Source organism: Mauremys reevesii, linkage group 23 (genome assembly GCF_016161935.1).
Source record: "Mauremys reevesii isolate NIE-2019 linkage group 23, ASM1616193v1, whole genome shotgun sequence".
Classification (NCBI taxonomy): Eukaryota; Metazoa; Chordata; order Testudines; family Geoemydidae; genus Mauremys; species Mauremys reevesii.
The window spans coordinates 11,963,206-11,980,099 of NC_052645.1; the positions used below are offsets into that span (position 1 = coordinate 11,963,206).

Consider the following 16,894-nt stretch of genomic DNA (forward strand, 5'->3'; position numbering starts at 1 on the left):
CTACCCCAGCTCCTCCTGTCCCTGCCCCCGCCCCACCCTCCCCACCCCGCCAGCTCCCCCTGCCCCTCCCTACCCCAGCTCCTCCTGTCCCTGCCCCCACCCCTCCCCTAAGCTCCCCCGCACCTGCCCCGGCCCCCAGCCCGGCCCCCCCGCGCTGCCGTTGCTCCTCCCGCCGGCAGGGCCCGCTGTGGGCGGCTCGGGGCCCTGCCCGCCGGCGGCTCCGCTCTCTGCCCGGCCGGGCCCCGCAGGAGGAGGCGGCGGGGAAGCGCGGCGGCCGGAGCGGGCTCCGGAGACACCGTGAGGCGGCGCCGGCGGAAGCGGCGGCGGGGCCGAGCGGGCAGCCGGAGCCGCGGCCCGCCGAGCCCGCCCGGGGCCTGCGGGAGCAGCATGGCCGCCAGCCTGTGGATGGGGGACGTGAGTGCGGGGCGGCCGGGCTGCGGCGCGGGGCCGCCGGGGGCGGGGCTCGGGCAGGGCCGGGGGTGGGGCCGGGAGGGGGTTCGGGCCCCACGCGCGGGTCGCGCCACGGACACTCGCGCCGTGTCCATCACCCCGCGCGCTGCCCTGCCAGCCCCGGGTCCCCGCGCCCAGGCGGGCACACCCCACGCGTGCCGTGCCACCCCACCCTGCGAGCTCCTCTCCCCTGCGTGGGGACCCTGCCCACCCCCACCTCTGTGTGCCCCACAGACACGGGTCCAGCCCTGCCCCATTGCCCCAGCGCCACCCCCGACCTCTGTGTCCCCCACAGACACGGGTCCAGCCCTGCCCCATTGCCGCAGCGCCACCCCCACCTCTGTGTGCCCCACAGACACGGGTCCAGCCCTGCCCCATTGCCCCACAGACACGGGTCCAGCCCTGCCCCATTGCCCCAGCGCCACCCCCACCTCTGTGTCCCCCACAGACACGGGTCCAGCCCTGCCCCATTGCCCCACAGACACGGGTCCAGCCCTGCCCCATTGCCGCAGCGGCACCCCCACCTCTGTGTCCCCCACAGACACGGGTCCAGCCCTGCCCCATTGCCCCACAGACACGGGTCCAGCCCTGCCCCATTGCCCCACAGACACGGGTCTAGCCCTGCCCCATTGCCGCAGCGGCACCCCCACCTCTGTGTCTCCCACAGACACGGGTCTAGCCCTGCCCCATTGCCCTAGCGCCATCCCCACCTCTGTGTCCCCCACAGACACGGGTCCGGCCCTGCCCCATTGCCCCACAGACACAGTGCCAGCCCTTAAACCCCCCCACACCTGCAGTGCCACCCCCTATCTCTATATCCCCCACATGTGCCATGCCATCCCTACCCTGCTAGCTCACAGACAGTGCCAGCCCCACCTCTGTGTCCCCCACAGACACGGGTCCGGCCCTGCCCCATTGCTGCCACAGACACAGCGCCAGCCCTGCCCCATTGCCCCCACAGACACAGTGACAGTCCTGCCTGTTACACCCTCATGCTGCCACCCAAGTAGCCCCCACAGATACAGCGCCAGCCCTGCTCCATTGCGCCAGACACAGGGCCACCCCCACCTCTATATTTAATTACAGACACAGCGTCAGCCCTACCCCATTGCTGACACAGCGCCAGCCCCTACCTCTATATCCCCTACAGACACAGCTCCAGCCCTGCCCATTACATCCTCATGCTGCCGCTTATGTAGCCCCCCACAGACACAGGGCTAGCCCTGCCCCATTGCCCCCACAGACACAGTGCCAGCCCTGCTTGTTACACCCTCATGCTGCCACCATGTATCACCCCACACCTGCAGTGCCACCCCCTACCTCTATATCCCCCCCAGACAGAGTGCCAGCCCTGCCCAGTACACCCCTATGCTGCCACCTGTGTAGCCCCCACAGGCTCAGTGCCACCCCAACCTCATCCTGCAGCCTATACATCCCCCACATACAGTATAACCTCTGTATCTCCGACCCCCCACAGATACAGTGCCACCCATGCTCTCCCCAATATGTGCCCCTTAACCCTACTGATAGTCTCACCCCTACCTTCCACACAAGTACAGTGCCACCCCCACAGATAGTGCTACTCTCTACCCCATTACATCTACAGATAGTGTCACTTCTTACCCTCCTTGAATATGCTGTCATCCCTCTAACCCCCCCATTCAGCGCTTCATCCTATGCAAGGTTTATTCCTAAATACCTCTTCCCCGTGGTTGTTCCTTCTCTGAAAGGCCTCTGTGTCCCTAAATCCTTCATCCCTCAGTTCCCCAATGGTTCCGTTTTGCAGACCAGCTTGTTGAGACTGGCTCTGTGCACACTTGCTGGTTTATGGGTGTGGGGTTTTGGCCCATGCTGTCGGTGATGCTGACCCTTCTAAACAGGTCTTACTGCCTTTTTTCAGTGTATAGGGAAAGTGCTTCTCCAGGATGTTTAACTGGTACGGGTGACACTGATGTGTGTGTAATCCCCCCAACTCCCCAAACTAATTTCAACCTTCTCTTTATAGCTGGAGCCATATATGGATGAGAACTTCGTTTCAAGAGCCTTTGCCACCATGGGAGAACTAGTTCTGAGTGTAAAAATCATCCGAAATAGATTGACAGGGTAATCATTTATGTTTACTATCAGTTCATTTTAATAATATATTCTTGCATTGAGATTATCCCTTTACAAACCACAGGCCTCATCGTGGCCTTGTCTATGCTAGCATTGTTCTCCTTTACATTTCCCACCATTGCTTCCAACAATGCAGCTACACTGGTAAGAACCGAGGAAGAGGCTGGTATTTGAATAGGGTTAGGCACCAATCCTGTATTGCATTTGCCCTATCTGTGCCCAAATAGAGCACCGCCAAAGATAGTGGGTGCCAGGCAGGCACTGCAATCCAGCCCACCAGCATACTGCACAGTAAAGGATGAAGGCCTAATGGGATAGGGTGGTTAAAATGCTAGTGATCAGCTGTGCCAGTGTTAGCAAAGGTGGGAAATATAAAGAAAATACTTATAGTTTAGCCACAGTCTTGCTTGGCTCTTTTGATCTCCCTTATAAAGATTAGAATGAGACTAGTGGATGCAGATTAAAGTAAAGTCTCGGCCTTACATAGCTTTGCTTGCAAGTAATTTAAGTCCAACATTTAAAACTGTTAGACTCTAGTAGGGAAGTTTGTATTTGTTTTTTTATCTGTTTGTTTAGGAAGTTTTAACAAGTTCACAAATCCTTGCCATGTCTCTTTCAGAAACAAAACAATCATTGGCTTTTGTTTAAAGAGACAGGAATATAGTCTCAGATCTTTCTGTTTAACAGGGTGTTACCATATTACAAAGTGAGCATCAGGAAATTGATGTTTTATTAAATGAATAAGTACAAACATGGGGAGAAAAATAATTATGATTGATTTTTGTGGGGTTTGTACTAAATTTATTATTTCTCCCTTCCCCCTCCACCTTGCTGGCTCTGTAACTGGAGTATACAGCTGACATGGCCTTCTGGGCTGTCACTTCATTGGAGATCATTTGCTGCTTAGTCGCTCCTCTATGCAAGCTGAAGTTGACATTTTGAAAATGTTCTCATTTTTAAAATGGTGATTATAGGAAATTCCTCACCCTCTCTGCATCCTTCAGAGAATCATAAGTATTACACTTTTGCCCAGATGAATTCTAAATTTTGTAATCTTAAAACTAACTCTCTCTCCCTTCCCCCTGTATTCAGAATTCCAGCAGGCTACTGCTTTGTAGAATTTGCAGATCTGGCTACTGCAGAGAAGTGTTTACACAAAATCAATGGAAAACCACTTCCTGGTGCCACACCAGTAAGTAAACCAAATTAATTAGTGGAGGAGCAGGAATGGGAGGGATGGAGAAAAGGGATCCCACAATAATTAGGAATTCAGATAAGCAGAATAAACAGCAAATTGTGAGTTATTGTTTTCTTTAGAATCTTATCCGTATGAAATTACTAACATTCTTTATAGCAAAGTCTCTGGAAGGGTTTCATTAATTTTTAAGACATATACTTATTTCAGGGTGAATGGATGGATAAAACTTGAGTAGCAGCAGATATTTGCATTTGTGAATTTCTGATCCTTTGCATTGTTGTCAAAGCTGACAGATGAAAAACCAGGCAACAGGAAGGAAAAAGCAGGCTACATATTCCTACCCGCCATGCTACCCTATGTAACCTGTTACCAGCTAAATACTAGCTGATTACTTTGCATAGATTATGATATCTATGTGGGTTGAAATGGAGCTGAGATTTCACTGAGTTTTGAGTAACTTTGGTTTGCCAAGAGAAGCATGAAGTTCAAGCCTCACATCATTCTTGATCTTTAGCAACAAAAGTTACTCAAGTCCAGCTACACAGGAAATGCACATCAAAACTACACAAGCAATCTAAAATACAGAGTAAAGTATTAGTAAAGTAAAGTATCTAGAAATGTTGTTATGATTGAGGATTTGGTTTCCAGAGTGTCAGATTCTACTTGGTTAACATTCCTGTAAGTTACAATTCTCTAAATTTGTATTCTGTGTTTTATTTGAAAACACCAAAATGTGGAAGGTCTCATTCAATGGTGATTGTTGGTACTTTTGTTTTCTCTTCTCTCTGGAGATGTGAAAATGGAAGACCCTGGTGTGTCTCCCAGTCTTCTGCTAGCCTTTTAGAATACTTTTGTAGTAAAGGCAGCCAGAATCTCGTGAGGTGGGCAGGCAAGACCTCCTGACCTGGGGGTAGATCCTCAGCTGGTGTAAATTGTCATAGCTCCATTGAAGTCAGTTTACACTGTCTAAGGACTTGCCCTCTAATGCATTAGCCTGCAGACCTGCCAGTGTTAAGCATTTAACACTTGCCATTATTAAGAAAATGGTTTAAAATTAGCCTATTATAACTCACTTTTATTTTTTCTAATTATGATTATAAAAATGTTCTAAAGTGAACCCACACGGTTTTACATATTGTCAGTTTCTGTTTATCCTTGTTGCAGTCAAAGCGATTTAAACTGAACTACGCAACGTATGGAAAACAGCCTGATAACAGGTGAGTGTTTAGTATTCAAACGTTGTCCTTGTTTTTGTGAGCTCCCTTGCAAAAGAGTATTCAGAGAGTGCAATCCATACATTCAGTATTGCTGGACCGGATCAGCTCCTAGCAATATAGAGTAGGGGAATTTTAACTAGAAGCATACAATTTAAATCTTAATTGCCATTTGGGGTGGACAATGCCAGGCAACAAGCCAATAACTAATAAACTAGACTGCTTTAAAGTGTAATTAAATACAATGCATTGCCTTAGAAACTTCCATGCATCTCAAGGTGCTTCACATAATAAAAATATGTATGTATTGTTTATATAATGTCATAAATGTGCCTGGCACTTCGTAAAATAAAGACAGAATGCCTGCCCAGAAGAGTTCACACAACTGAAGTTGAGAACAACACAGGGAGGGTTTGAGGTACATATGTACAAGGTTGACAACAATATGGTTGCTTAGGTGAGTGATATTTGTATCTTAGGGGTTACATTTTTATTTTTAGACTGATTCATAAGCCTCTTTGAAGAAGTACATTTTGAGGAGGGACTCAGAGGTGAGGGTCAAAGCTGGCAGATGGGGTCAGAGTGGAGGTTCCAGCCATATAACAACAATTGTGTGATTAATTCTTGCAATCGCCCCATGTGTTAGGTATTAGCCTTATGTTACAGATGGGTAGCCTGAATTACAAAGAGATTAAGTGACTTGCCCAAGGACATGCAATAAGTCGGTGGCAGTCGGAAGAACTTGCTCTCTTCACTCTGTCCTATGCTTTAAGCACTTGTAGGCTTTCTAACTTATAAAGAATTTTTAAATTGTACTTTTTCCAAACCTTACATCCATCCATGTGGAAGGATGGGAAGGAAAGAAAAGGTGTCTTTTATCTCCAGGAATTTATGCTGTGCCATATTGTTTAAGAATTCCAAGAGTCAAAACATGGCCCCCATCCTCCAAGCACGGATATATGTACTTAACTTTAAACACAAGTAGTCTTACTGACTTCAGTTGCACTACACGTGTGCTTAAACGTTTGCAGCATCAGCGCCTATAATTGATAGATTACAATTAAAGGTCAGTACATTGGAAACTAGCAAATCTACAAATGAGCTATTACCCAAAAGTGGGTAATGGTGGTTTGAAAATCTAAAGCAATACATGTGCCAAATGTTATTTTGAAGGAATTAAACCACAAATCTGTTTTTAAAAATGGTTTTACAATACCGAATATGAAGAGAAATTAAACCTATATTCACTGAATTTTCTTTTTATTTCTTTGAGGGTATAAATGGTCTCTTGCAGTGTTGGAAACACAAAGACACTGCCATGAACTAGGGTATGCGGAAAAAGTGAAATGGAGGAGCCATCTGGTTTTGCTGCTTCAACTGAGTAGGAAAATACAAACAGCATAAGCAGTGGAAATTTTTTTTAATGTTTATTATGTAAATTACCAGTAACATAGATAAAGGCTTTTAAAAATAATATTGGTATCTCCATAGTGCCTTTAACTCATGCCACTTAATAATCAGATGTTTTGGATAGCTTTGTGTTCTTGTTCATATCACATTATTTGTTTTATCGCTATTCATAAAATGTACTCTATATTGACTCCTTTAGTCCAGAATACTCACTCTTTGTGGGAGATCTGACCCCCGATGTGGATGATGGCATGTTATATGAGTTTTTTGTTAAAGTTTATCCGTCATGTAGAGGTGGCAAAGTTGTTTTGGACCAGACTGGAGTTTCCAAGTAAGTTTTCCTTATGCCTGTCTCTCTCTTGCTTCATATGTTGTGAGATCTTTTGGAGAAAATAGGCCATCTGTAACCTTGTAGACTTTGCCTCTTTCCAAAGGCAGTGAGGGAAAAGGAGTAGTTGTATTAGTTTTGCTTAGGACTTAACAAACCAGATCACAAGACTGAATTGTCTATATTTTATTAAACATTCAGTATGTCTGTTTTCTGCTATTCACAATACCATACTTTTGCTACTCTGTATTAGATCTCTGTGTATTTTTATTAAAAATGTTTTATTGCCTCTTAGGAGATTTTCAAAAGCACTAAGTGATATATGAACACCAGTCCCCTTTGACTTTCAGTGTGAATTGGGCTCCTAAATTCTGTAGATACTTTTGAAAATCTGCCCTGATTCTGATGGTTTTGGATGTTTTAGATGCTATAGAAGCCAGATACCAAACAAAACTGTGATTCACAGTCTAAATATGCTGTAGCTTAACCCTCATTTTTGGATTCTGGAAATGACCCAATCAAAACTAGAAATCTGAAGTCTGCCCTCTTGATATGATTAAGTAGGCATCCTAAATGCACCATTTTCCTTTCTGTTGTATCTTCTCAATAAAAGAGCTCTTTGCTCAGCAGTCAAATTTAAAAACAGAACATGTCATTGGGGCAAGGTGAGTGTCCTGTTTTTATGTCTGGGGAAGAGTGCTCTGGTCAGATTCTTTTAAGCTGTAAGCCCCCTCCCTGCCCTTCTCCAAGAAGGCCTGAACAACACCCAGAATTGCAATGGTTTTATATTAAAGATGTGATTTTTTTTAACTGATTTAGTTGATCAGTGCAGCTTTTTGTGCGTACACTTACATCAATTTTAAACGTGACTTACATTGGTTTAGTTTGCCCCTGTACCATTGCGGGAGCAAACTAAACTGATACCTGTTGAAAATGGGTTATAACTGTGTCTGCAGAGGTGTTTGCTCTGGCTTAATTAACTAGCCCAGGCTTTCTTTCCCTTCCAACATCCTCTCGCCACCTGGATAGACTCTCTTTTCCTCTCACTCCTAAGGCCTTGATCTTTCTGCCATGTCCAGAGAGGCAGCCCAGCCCACCCCTGCAAGCTGGTACTACTCAGTCGTGTGCTGCTGAATTACCTCTTACTCACGACAGCCTCTAGATCCCACTCAAAAGCCTTTTCTACGCTAGGAAAATGTTCTAAACATTTTCTGCTGTTGCCAATTCTGGTTCAGCTTTACTGGTGTTAGTGACATTGGAAGGCCTTGTGTTGAAGGGCAGCTGGCTGTATGCCATTGTTGTTCAAGTGAAGCTGCCCAGAGCACATATAATTAATATGTCCAGTGTGGCTAATGCTGGCAGAGCAGCGCAGGTGTTAGCAACAACAAGAAACTTCGTAGAAAAGTTCCCGAGTGTAGATGGGCTTTGACTGCGAAGTCTGTCTTAATCCACCCTGTAGACAAGCAAACTCTTTGCATCACACTGGGGCCAGCTTTAGACACAAGTGATGCCTCTGGCTGCTTATTAGCTCTGCACTGACTGAAAAGCTATACAGCCTGGCTTCGATTCCCCCTTTCCTGTACTGCTGCCAGATGGGGAAGAAACTTCTGGTCTGATTCTTTCTTCTCCCTCTTTCCTTCATCTCCATAGCTTGAGGTCACACAGATCAAAAGCCGGTTCTTCTTCCCAGTGTCTATACAGGTGCCTAAGAACTTTGAGCGGTGCCTACCTTTCATCTTCTCACTTGCACCACACCCCGTCCACGCTTTTAGCTCCAACACATCTCATGCCAGTTCCACAAAGGTCCCCAAAAATCCACTAGTACAAGATGTATATTATTGCTCTGATGCCTTTGGAAATACGGCAGTTGTTAGGACATGAAATACCTCTAACACTGCAAATAATAAAGTCACTGGAATAGGGAATCATTTAATCCCTGCTAAAAAAAACAACAACGATGGAAAGGCTTTCACTTTTGTGTTGACATTTCACTAGCAAAGTATTCTCCCAAGTCCATGTTTTATTAGTTCTAGAGTATTCCTAAACCCATGTGGGTTTGTCTTAAACATCTGAAAATGGAATGTCTCTTGCTTTAGTGTGATACAAACCATTCCATGTCTTTCTGCAGAGGTTATGGGTTTGTGAAATTCACAGACGAGCTGGAACAGAAAAGAGCCCTGACAGAGTGCCAAGGAGCTGTGGGATTGGGCTCTAAACCCGTACGCTTGAGTGTGGCCATACCAAAAGCGTAAGTATGGGAGCAGATGAGTGTTTTGTAATGATTATCTTTCCTGTTCACAGTTCATATTCATATTTAGCAGCTGATAACAGAGCAAAATCTCTGTAGTTTAAATTGCATAAGACTTTCTGATGTTGTAAATAATTTTCAAAATCTGTTTTTAAAATCAAATGTAAAGATCAATTTCAGTTAAAATGAATTATGTGAATGTTGAACCTGGAGTTACTGTACTGAAGTTCATTAAACATTGATTTGGACTGTTTGACTTTTTATTGCTATGTCTTATAGTGGTGAAAATCGTATACAATAAAGAGAACTGAGCTTTTCATACCTGTTTGATTTTTGCTGCATATCTACACATAGGAAGACACTGTCAGGAAGTTTAGGCCTAAAATTTATAGTCTGCATTTCAGAAGAATATGTCTTAAATTTAATATGAATAGAGAGATCTAGTATTTTTACTCTTTGAAAAGTTTGTGGTTTGGATTTAAACATTCCCCTACAGATCTACCAAGCCAAAATTTATTATTTTCTATTTAGGCACCCATCCAGTGCTTTCAGTGCCCATCCCACACCATAAAATCACAAAACAAACAAGGGAATGCTCATAATTGTCTCAGATAGCCACATTATACTAGCATATGAGACTCCCCCGCCCCAAAAATGACATTCACCAGAAACATTGGAAATAAAGATTAATCTGATTAAAAAATGACCATCCTCATTTCTTTGTCCAGCCTGAGTGAAGTGCAAAAATTAAACCAAGACTAAACGTTACATTTTCAAAACTCTGTTTTAATTATGTACTTCAGTAAGAAATTCAGGTTTGTTTCTTTTTTTAAATAATTTTTTTTGACCTGGCAATGTCCCTTTACATTAAAATAGGACATGGTCTAACCTTGCTCATTTGACTTGTAGGTAACCAAAGTGTGGTCTCTTTGGTAATCCCATAGCAATGTTCAATAGATATTAAACTCTTTGGGGTAGGGACAATCTTTGTACAGCACTTAGCACAATGGGATCCTGGTCCGTGATTAAGGCTCCTTGGCATTATGGTAATACAAATAATAAATAATTGCTCCCCAGTCAATTTTTCAATGTCCCCAAAACTCTTGGGTGGGAACAGGGTTGTCCTGTAGTGTTAAGATTTTGTTTGCTCTTTATTCTAGCACTCTTTAATTTCTTGATTAAGGGTATTTTCATATGTGAAATAATGTTTTCATTTTTAAGAGATATTTGTCCTCTCTCCTTTCTGCCCCCCTCGTTTATTTCAAACCATATTAATCAGGAACCTGTACCCTGAAAGCATTGCCATTGTATGGAAAGAAAAGAGAATTCGGCATATTCACAGACCATTTGAAAACTAAAATTTTTCATTTCTATGGCCCTTTTCAACCCAAAGCACTTCATAAACTGTATGCATATCACAGCACAGAACTGCACCCACCTCTGAGAGGAAGGAGGCAACCATTCATCACACAGCCTGCTGCATACTAGTGAGGGGAAGTTTTGTCACAGACCAGGGTATACTACTATTCTTTTGCAAAACTCTTAGGGGTCTTCAGCACCCACATACAGAAAAAGGAGCTCGTTTTTAAAACCCAGAACCACCCCCTAAACCCTTCCGTACGCTACACAGTACTCAGTGTATCTCTACTTCATCAGCTGGATGAAGGGATGAATCCTCCCTGTGGGGATTTGAATCCTGGGTTCCAGTGACTAGGTAGTCCAGACCTGATGCTCACAATTCTCAGCTATTCCCTCTGCTACTCTCTAAAATTGTGCTACATGAATCCAGTAGTAAGAAAGCAAAGTGTTCTAATAATTAAAATAATAGTGGGGGAAGGAGTGGGGATGGAAAGCCAACCAGTCCCTCCTACAAATGTCTGAGGATGGAAAAACAAACAAACACAAAACATCACCAACAAAAGGCGCACCTGCGGTCCACAGTATTGGAAGATGTAGATCAAATCATGTCACTCGTCTGTTTTTTTTCCTTAAATCTTCATTGTTTGTAACGTCTTTCTTTTTATTTTTTTAAAGTAACCGTGTGAAGACGGTGGAGTACAATCAGCTGTACAACTATAATTATAACCAGTATTACCAACAATATCAGAACTACTATGCCCAGTGGGGATACGACCAGAACACAGGCAGTTATAGCTACAGCTATCCCCAGTATGGATACACACAGAGCACCATGCAGGTAGGGCCGTGGCACTAATTTTTTATATTTCAATAATCTCTCATCACAAAAGATCCCAAAGCATTTTACAAACAGGAGAGGGACACCTGTTTTCCTGGGTCCTTGATCTTCTTGCCACATAAGGAAGCAAAGCCACCTAGCAAACAGCTGACTGGTATTGTGGCCTGCTGCTTTACCTTTATGCTGGGTAAAGGAGTCAGAGCTGTATAAAGGGACACTTGAAGCCCCAGTTGTGGCTGGGGGAAGGATACCTCTGGTATAGGCATTGTGGATGACAGCCATAAAGCTGCCTTTCAAGGATCCCACCACAAGCCCTGGTGTATGGTGTGTGCCAGGAGCAAGGCCTCTGTGTGCAGGACTGCAGGGATTCCAGGAAGGGCTGCATCTTTTAGACCTACACAGAATCTCCGAGCCTGCTAGGGTTGGACCCCAGGGCTTGGGTACTAAGGATTCTGCTTTAATCAGCCCCTGTGTGAACGTCCTAGTGGTGGCGGCAGTAATAAGCAGGTGATGTTTTCAGACGCAGTTATATATTTGTTCCCCTGAAGCTATTTTTGTTGCCCTTGCAGACATATGAAGAAGTTGGTGAGGATGCATTGGAAGGTACGTGTCTTTATTTTAAATCTGCGTTGCAACTGGCTGTTTTCATTATATTGATACAGAGTTTTCATGGATTGGCATTTCACATCTGTATTTTTGAATGAATTTGGGGTTCATGAAAGTTTCAGATTGGTAGTGTGGACAGATACAGTGCAGACTTCCCTAAGAAGTCCCTTTCTCTGCACCCTTATTCCAAACTTACTATTCCAGTCTTGTGCCTTGCCAGGGCACAGACTAATTGTCTTCGCTAGCATTGAGAGGATTGTGTGGAATAGTGCTTATACCTTTCCACCCTTGAAAATATGAACTTAAATCATGTGCAGATCAAAAGATGTTGTCCTTCCTTTAATAAATCTTCTCTGTTATAAAACCATCACAGTTGTGTATTCTGTTTGTTCAGGGTATCACTGTTCTTTTATATTTAATCAGGAAGCAACAACAGTTTTTGTGTGGTGTTCACTCTAATAGTCATGAGCTGAGTATGCAACTTATAGGATGTCTCACTCTTTTAAATGTATACATAAAAAAAAAAAGTCAAGCAGCCAGATCCTTTACAAGGGTCTATATGAGTATGACATCACTTAACTGGAAAGCCCTCTTTGTTTCTAAAAATATTTCATAATATAAGATAATTCCTCTCCTCTGATATTGATACAGCAAAGCACCAATTAGAGTACCTCTGTTGTGGGGTTTTTTTCTTGCTGACTAAACTTGCCCTGTATTTAGATGTTGAATTTTATACAAAACCCAAAAATATATTATCTAATAATATTTTTAAATGTTCCTCACATGATCTATTCATGTCTGATCTGATTAAAATGCAGCATTATTACAATCGAATTTTTACACTTCTATGGTCTGTTTTTTCTTTTTTTCCATTTCAATGGACCAGTCAATTTCACTTCATACTCTGACTCATGCACTTTGCTGGTGCTTGTGCTAACCTGATAATGTAATCTTTGGGTTGCATATGTGACAGGGGAATATTAAATCCAGTTGGTTGGGTTTTTTAGATTGCAAATATTTCTGGGATTTTTTAATTTGTTTTTTGCCAGTCCAAGTACACGGCTAACTCAGCCTCACAGGTCCCTTTAAAGTTTACATTTTTGTAGTAATAGAATGTCAGCACATTACGCTTTGCTGTTCAATTTCAAAGTGCTTTACAAACATTTTTTCCAAATGTAAAATAGGGACCCTGTTCAGACCTACCTCACAGGGGTGTTGTGCCACTTGCTCGGTTCACGATGAATTTAATGAAATAAATACTACTGGGAATTGTGTGATTTTAGGAGACTTTAATTTCCCAGCTATAAATTGGAGGACAAGTACTACTAATAATCATAGGGCCCAGATATTCCTGGATGTGATAACTGACAGATTTCTTTACTAAATAGTCACAAACCAACAAGAAGTGATGCCATTTTAGCTTTAGTTTTGGTAAGCAGTGAGGCCCTCATAGAAGAACAGGTTGTAGACGACAACATTGGTTTGAGTGATCATGAACAGGGTTTCGTGTTTGTCACGGAGGTTGCAGAAGTCACAGATTCCATGACTTCCTGAGACCTCTCTGACTTCTACAGTGGCCAGTGTGGCTGACCCCAGAGCCGCTGAGCAGCTGGCCCTGGGGACAGCCACACCAACCACTGCTGGAACCTGTCCATGATTTATACCATACATTCTCCTGAATGAATCTTGGGGGGGAGGGGAGGGACATTGCAGGAGGAGGGGAGCCTGTGGCACCAGCAGCCGGGGGGCGGGGGCCCGGAAAGAGTGTGCGTGTCCTGGGCTCCCGCTGCCCCTGGGACTGCTGCTCAGGCGTCCCTTGGGACCAGCTGCATCGGCCGCTGCTCAGGCGGTCCCCAGGGCCAGCTGCCTAGTGCTGCCAGAGCAGCGGCAGGTGTGGCTGGCCCTTCTGTCATTAAAGTCTATGACTGTGAAGCATTTTCAGATGCTCAGGTTGAAAGTTCTCTTGCAAGTGCCAGGAATGTATAGTGAACCTCTGCATTTGTTTCAATACAATTCATGTTAGTTATTTGTAAGCACAATTTGTATGTGACCTATTGATGCCTTGTTTCTTTCCTCTTTTAGATCCATTGCCTCAGATGGACGTGACAGAAGCAAACAAACAGTTTATGGAACAGAGTGAAGAACTCTATGATGCCTTGATGGACTGTCACTGGCAGCCTTTGGACACTGTCTCTTCAGAGATTCCAGCCATGTTATAGCCTCATTGCAGAGGCATTGTCTCTACACGACAAGCCAGCGGCCACCAGACTCCTACGCTGCACCTGGAACCTGCAGTAGTGAAGGGATGGCCCCTCTTCCACCCAGGTCTCTGACTCAAAGTACAGGGGGACTGTGGCATTTCCTGTACACAATGAGTATTGGAGGAGCATCGTGGTAGCTTTTATTCATGGTGAAAATTAGAACTGCAACAGTTTTATTCCTTTGGTCTCAAAATGAACTCTTAATACTTCTTGGAGAATTGTAATTTATAAACTTTAAACAAGATGGCACAGGGGAAAGACTCTTCTCCAATGTACAATAAAAAAAAAAATTGGTCTTTTAAGTAAAATTATCCTTTGCATTTTGGTTCCTGCTCTTCTCTCTGTTTTGCTACTCATTTAACTGTCTTAAACTCACACGAAACTACCTTCAGTAAATACGTTCTTTAAAACATCACCGTCAATCACCACTCAAACGTCTCAACGCCGCAACATGGAATGGGTAAGGTGGCTGTAGATCACAGGGAAAAACATGTAGACAGAGGCTTTTGCTATGCTTTATCTATACACCAATGTAGTGCTACCAGGCTTCTGGCACGGTGATCTTGAGCAATCTGGACAGGGAGGGTTTTTTGGGAGGTGGAGAGGATGAGTAGTAGTATGAAACTATCGTAGGCTCATGCTCTCTACCTAGCCATTAGCACAGTTTTGCTTGCCTAGGTCTTGATGTATGTGTGAGGAATTTCTCCCCCAGTGGTCAGAGGAACAATTTATAATGTTGCTAACAGCAATCCCATTTAATCGTGGTTCTATCTACAACAGTCCATTGATGTGGACAGGCTTTGACGGGCCATTAAGATTCTAGACTTTACTTTTCCTGTCCTGTCTGGGTGAATGTTTTAAAAGTAAAATTTAAAATAATGAATGAGAAACAGGTCAGAGCAATGTAATTAAATATATTGTGTAACTTCCAAGGGGCCACTCGCATGAAAGACAGTTTTCTAATTGCTGTTGTATATGCTGGATGGGGTAGCAATGTACTTAAGCTAATGCTGTGTTGTATTAGGTGTGACAGGAAAAAAAGGCACTTATGTACATACTAGTATATTAAAAGCCCTTTTCAGGCTTCAGTGCCATATAGTCTTCGTGAAATAGGAGCAGACAAACTACCTGCAATAAACATATCCCAAGAAAGCATTTGGTAACTAAAATTGCGACTAAGAAGCATTTAATTGCCCTTCTAGCCCTGCTGATGCAGAAATTTGCAGCAAAAGCTACGTACACCGCTACCCCGATATAACGCTGTCCTCGGGAGCCAAAAAATCTTGCCACGTTATAGGTGAAACCGCGTTATACCGAACTTGATTGATCCACCAGAGTGCGCAGCCCCCCCCCTCCCCGAGTGCTGCTTTACCACGTTATATCCAAATTCATGTTATATCGGGGTAGAGGTGTACTTATAGATTCATAGACTTAAGGTCAGAAGGGACCATTATGATCATCTAGTCTGACCTCCTCAACGAACCCGCTGCTGTGACAAGGCTCTTTCTGTAATTAGAATACAGATCAGTCTGTTTTTTATCAAGTGCAGTGGAAATAGTAAACATGATGTGATGTTTCATGAGGTAACTGCGACTTACGTGTTCGGTGTCGTTTTAAATGAGTGACAGTAAGGGAAATACAGGACCTCTACATTCTTTGCATGTCTATGTATATACGTAGGTCTCCCACCACCATCTTTACTTGCCCGGTTGAATGTTAACATTGTCTTGAGCTGTGATTGTATTGGGCTTAAGGATCTGAGTGTTCTGTGAAGACACCTTTTGTGGTTAGTACAGTTGGACAGGTGAGAGGAAGCTGAGTGCATTTTTCTGCTGATGTAACTGACCAGCAGTGTTACATGGCAGACTGTCTCCCTTTGTTTCTGAGGTTTCACTTCAGTAGAATGGAATTTTAGCAGTGACACAAAGAGGTCTGTACTAGCCTGTTGCTTAATGCTTTTGATTGAGTGTTCATATAACAAGCTGCAATAATAATGTTCTGAATTCCTTATTCTCTCCTGCCCTACCACGATGGAAAAAAAATGTTCCAGGGTATGATTTCATAGTTTAGCCCTCCTGGGTTAATCTGTTTGCTGCAGGTGACCTGAGGCTGTGCCTGAAATGTACCTGTTTTACTAACATCAATACATGCGACAGTTATAAGGCTGATCAGTGCTGCAATCCTAGCTAATATTTCCTAATGGATGGCTAAGCCAGACCTAATATCTTGTCCTCCTAGTGTACCCTGTCACAAGGGCAGGGGGCTTGCAGGAGAATGGAGAATAAAGGGAAATGACATGGGAACCCCTTTAAAAACCCTTTCTGTAGAGAAGGAAGGGCATGCAGTGTAGTATCTTTCACCCACTGCAATCATTTTTAACTGACCACGCCCCTATCAAATCCACAGCACTCCTAGAGCTGGCATAGCTGAAAAGAAGCCAAGATGACTCATTTTTCTCTACTGTCCCTGTCCAGTTTGTTCCATTGGCCAGCTGCACGGTTACCTGAGATGTCTAGTGATGGGAGGGGACAGCTATCTAGATGCAGAGCAATTCTGGGAACACGTATGGAAGCCTGAAAATGTTTTGGAGGAAGTGGTAGGTACAGAAACCAGCAAGAATTCCTCGAGAAACCTGTTAGTTGATTTGTATAGAGCCTGATATAGCTCACCCTTTCCTCTAGAAGAGGAACTGCGGTGAGCCTAGGGGCTGCGCTGAGGTTATTTACTGGTAGGGAACTCTCTGAAATGAGGGTGATAGCAATCCCTCCCTTCGCTTCCCTCCTCTAGTGTAAGTGGCTAATCACACCCTAATGGGGAGGAAGGAGAGGCAATTCCCCACTGCACCATTCGGGTGGGTGTACGGGTGT

The 16,894-nt window shown here is 44.1% G+C and overlaps 1 protein-coding gene across 1 annotated transcript; it reads left to right on the forward strand.

The window, feature by feature from the left end:
• Positions 1-261: 261 nt before the first annotated feature.
• LOC120389365 (tRNA selenocysteine 1 associated protein 1) lies at positions 262-14,338 on the forward strand. The gene is made up of 9 exons (XM_039511890.1): positions 262-414; positions 2,456-2,553; positions 3,658-3,757; positions 4,928-4,980; positions 6,587-6,718; positions 8,844-8,963; positions 10,998-11,160; positions 11,730-11,763; positions 13,849-14,338. Exons 1-9 carry the CDS (start codon positions 388-390, stop codon positions 13,983-13,985), a joined length of 864 nt encoding a protein of 287 aa, XP_039367824.1. The 5' UTR covers positions 262-387; the 3' UTR covers positions 13,986-14,338.
• The last annotated feature ends 2,556 nt before the right edge of the window (positions 14,339-16,894 follow it).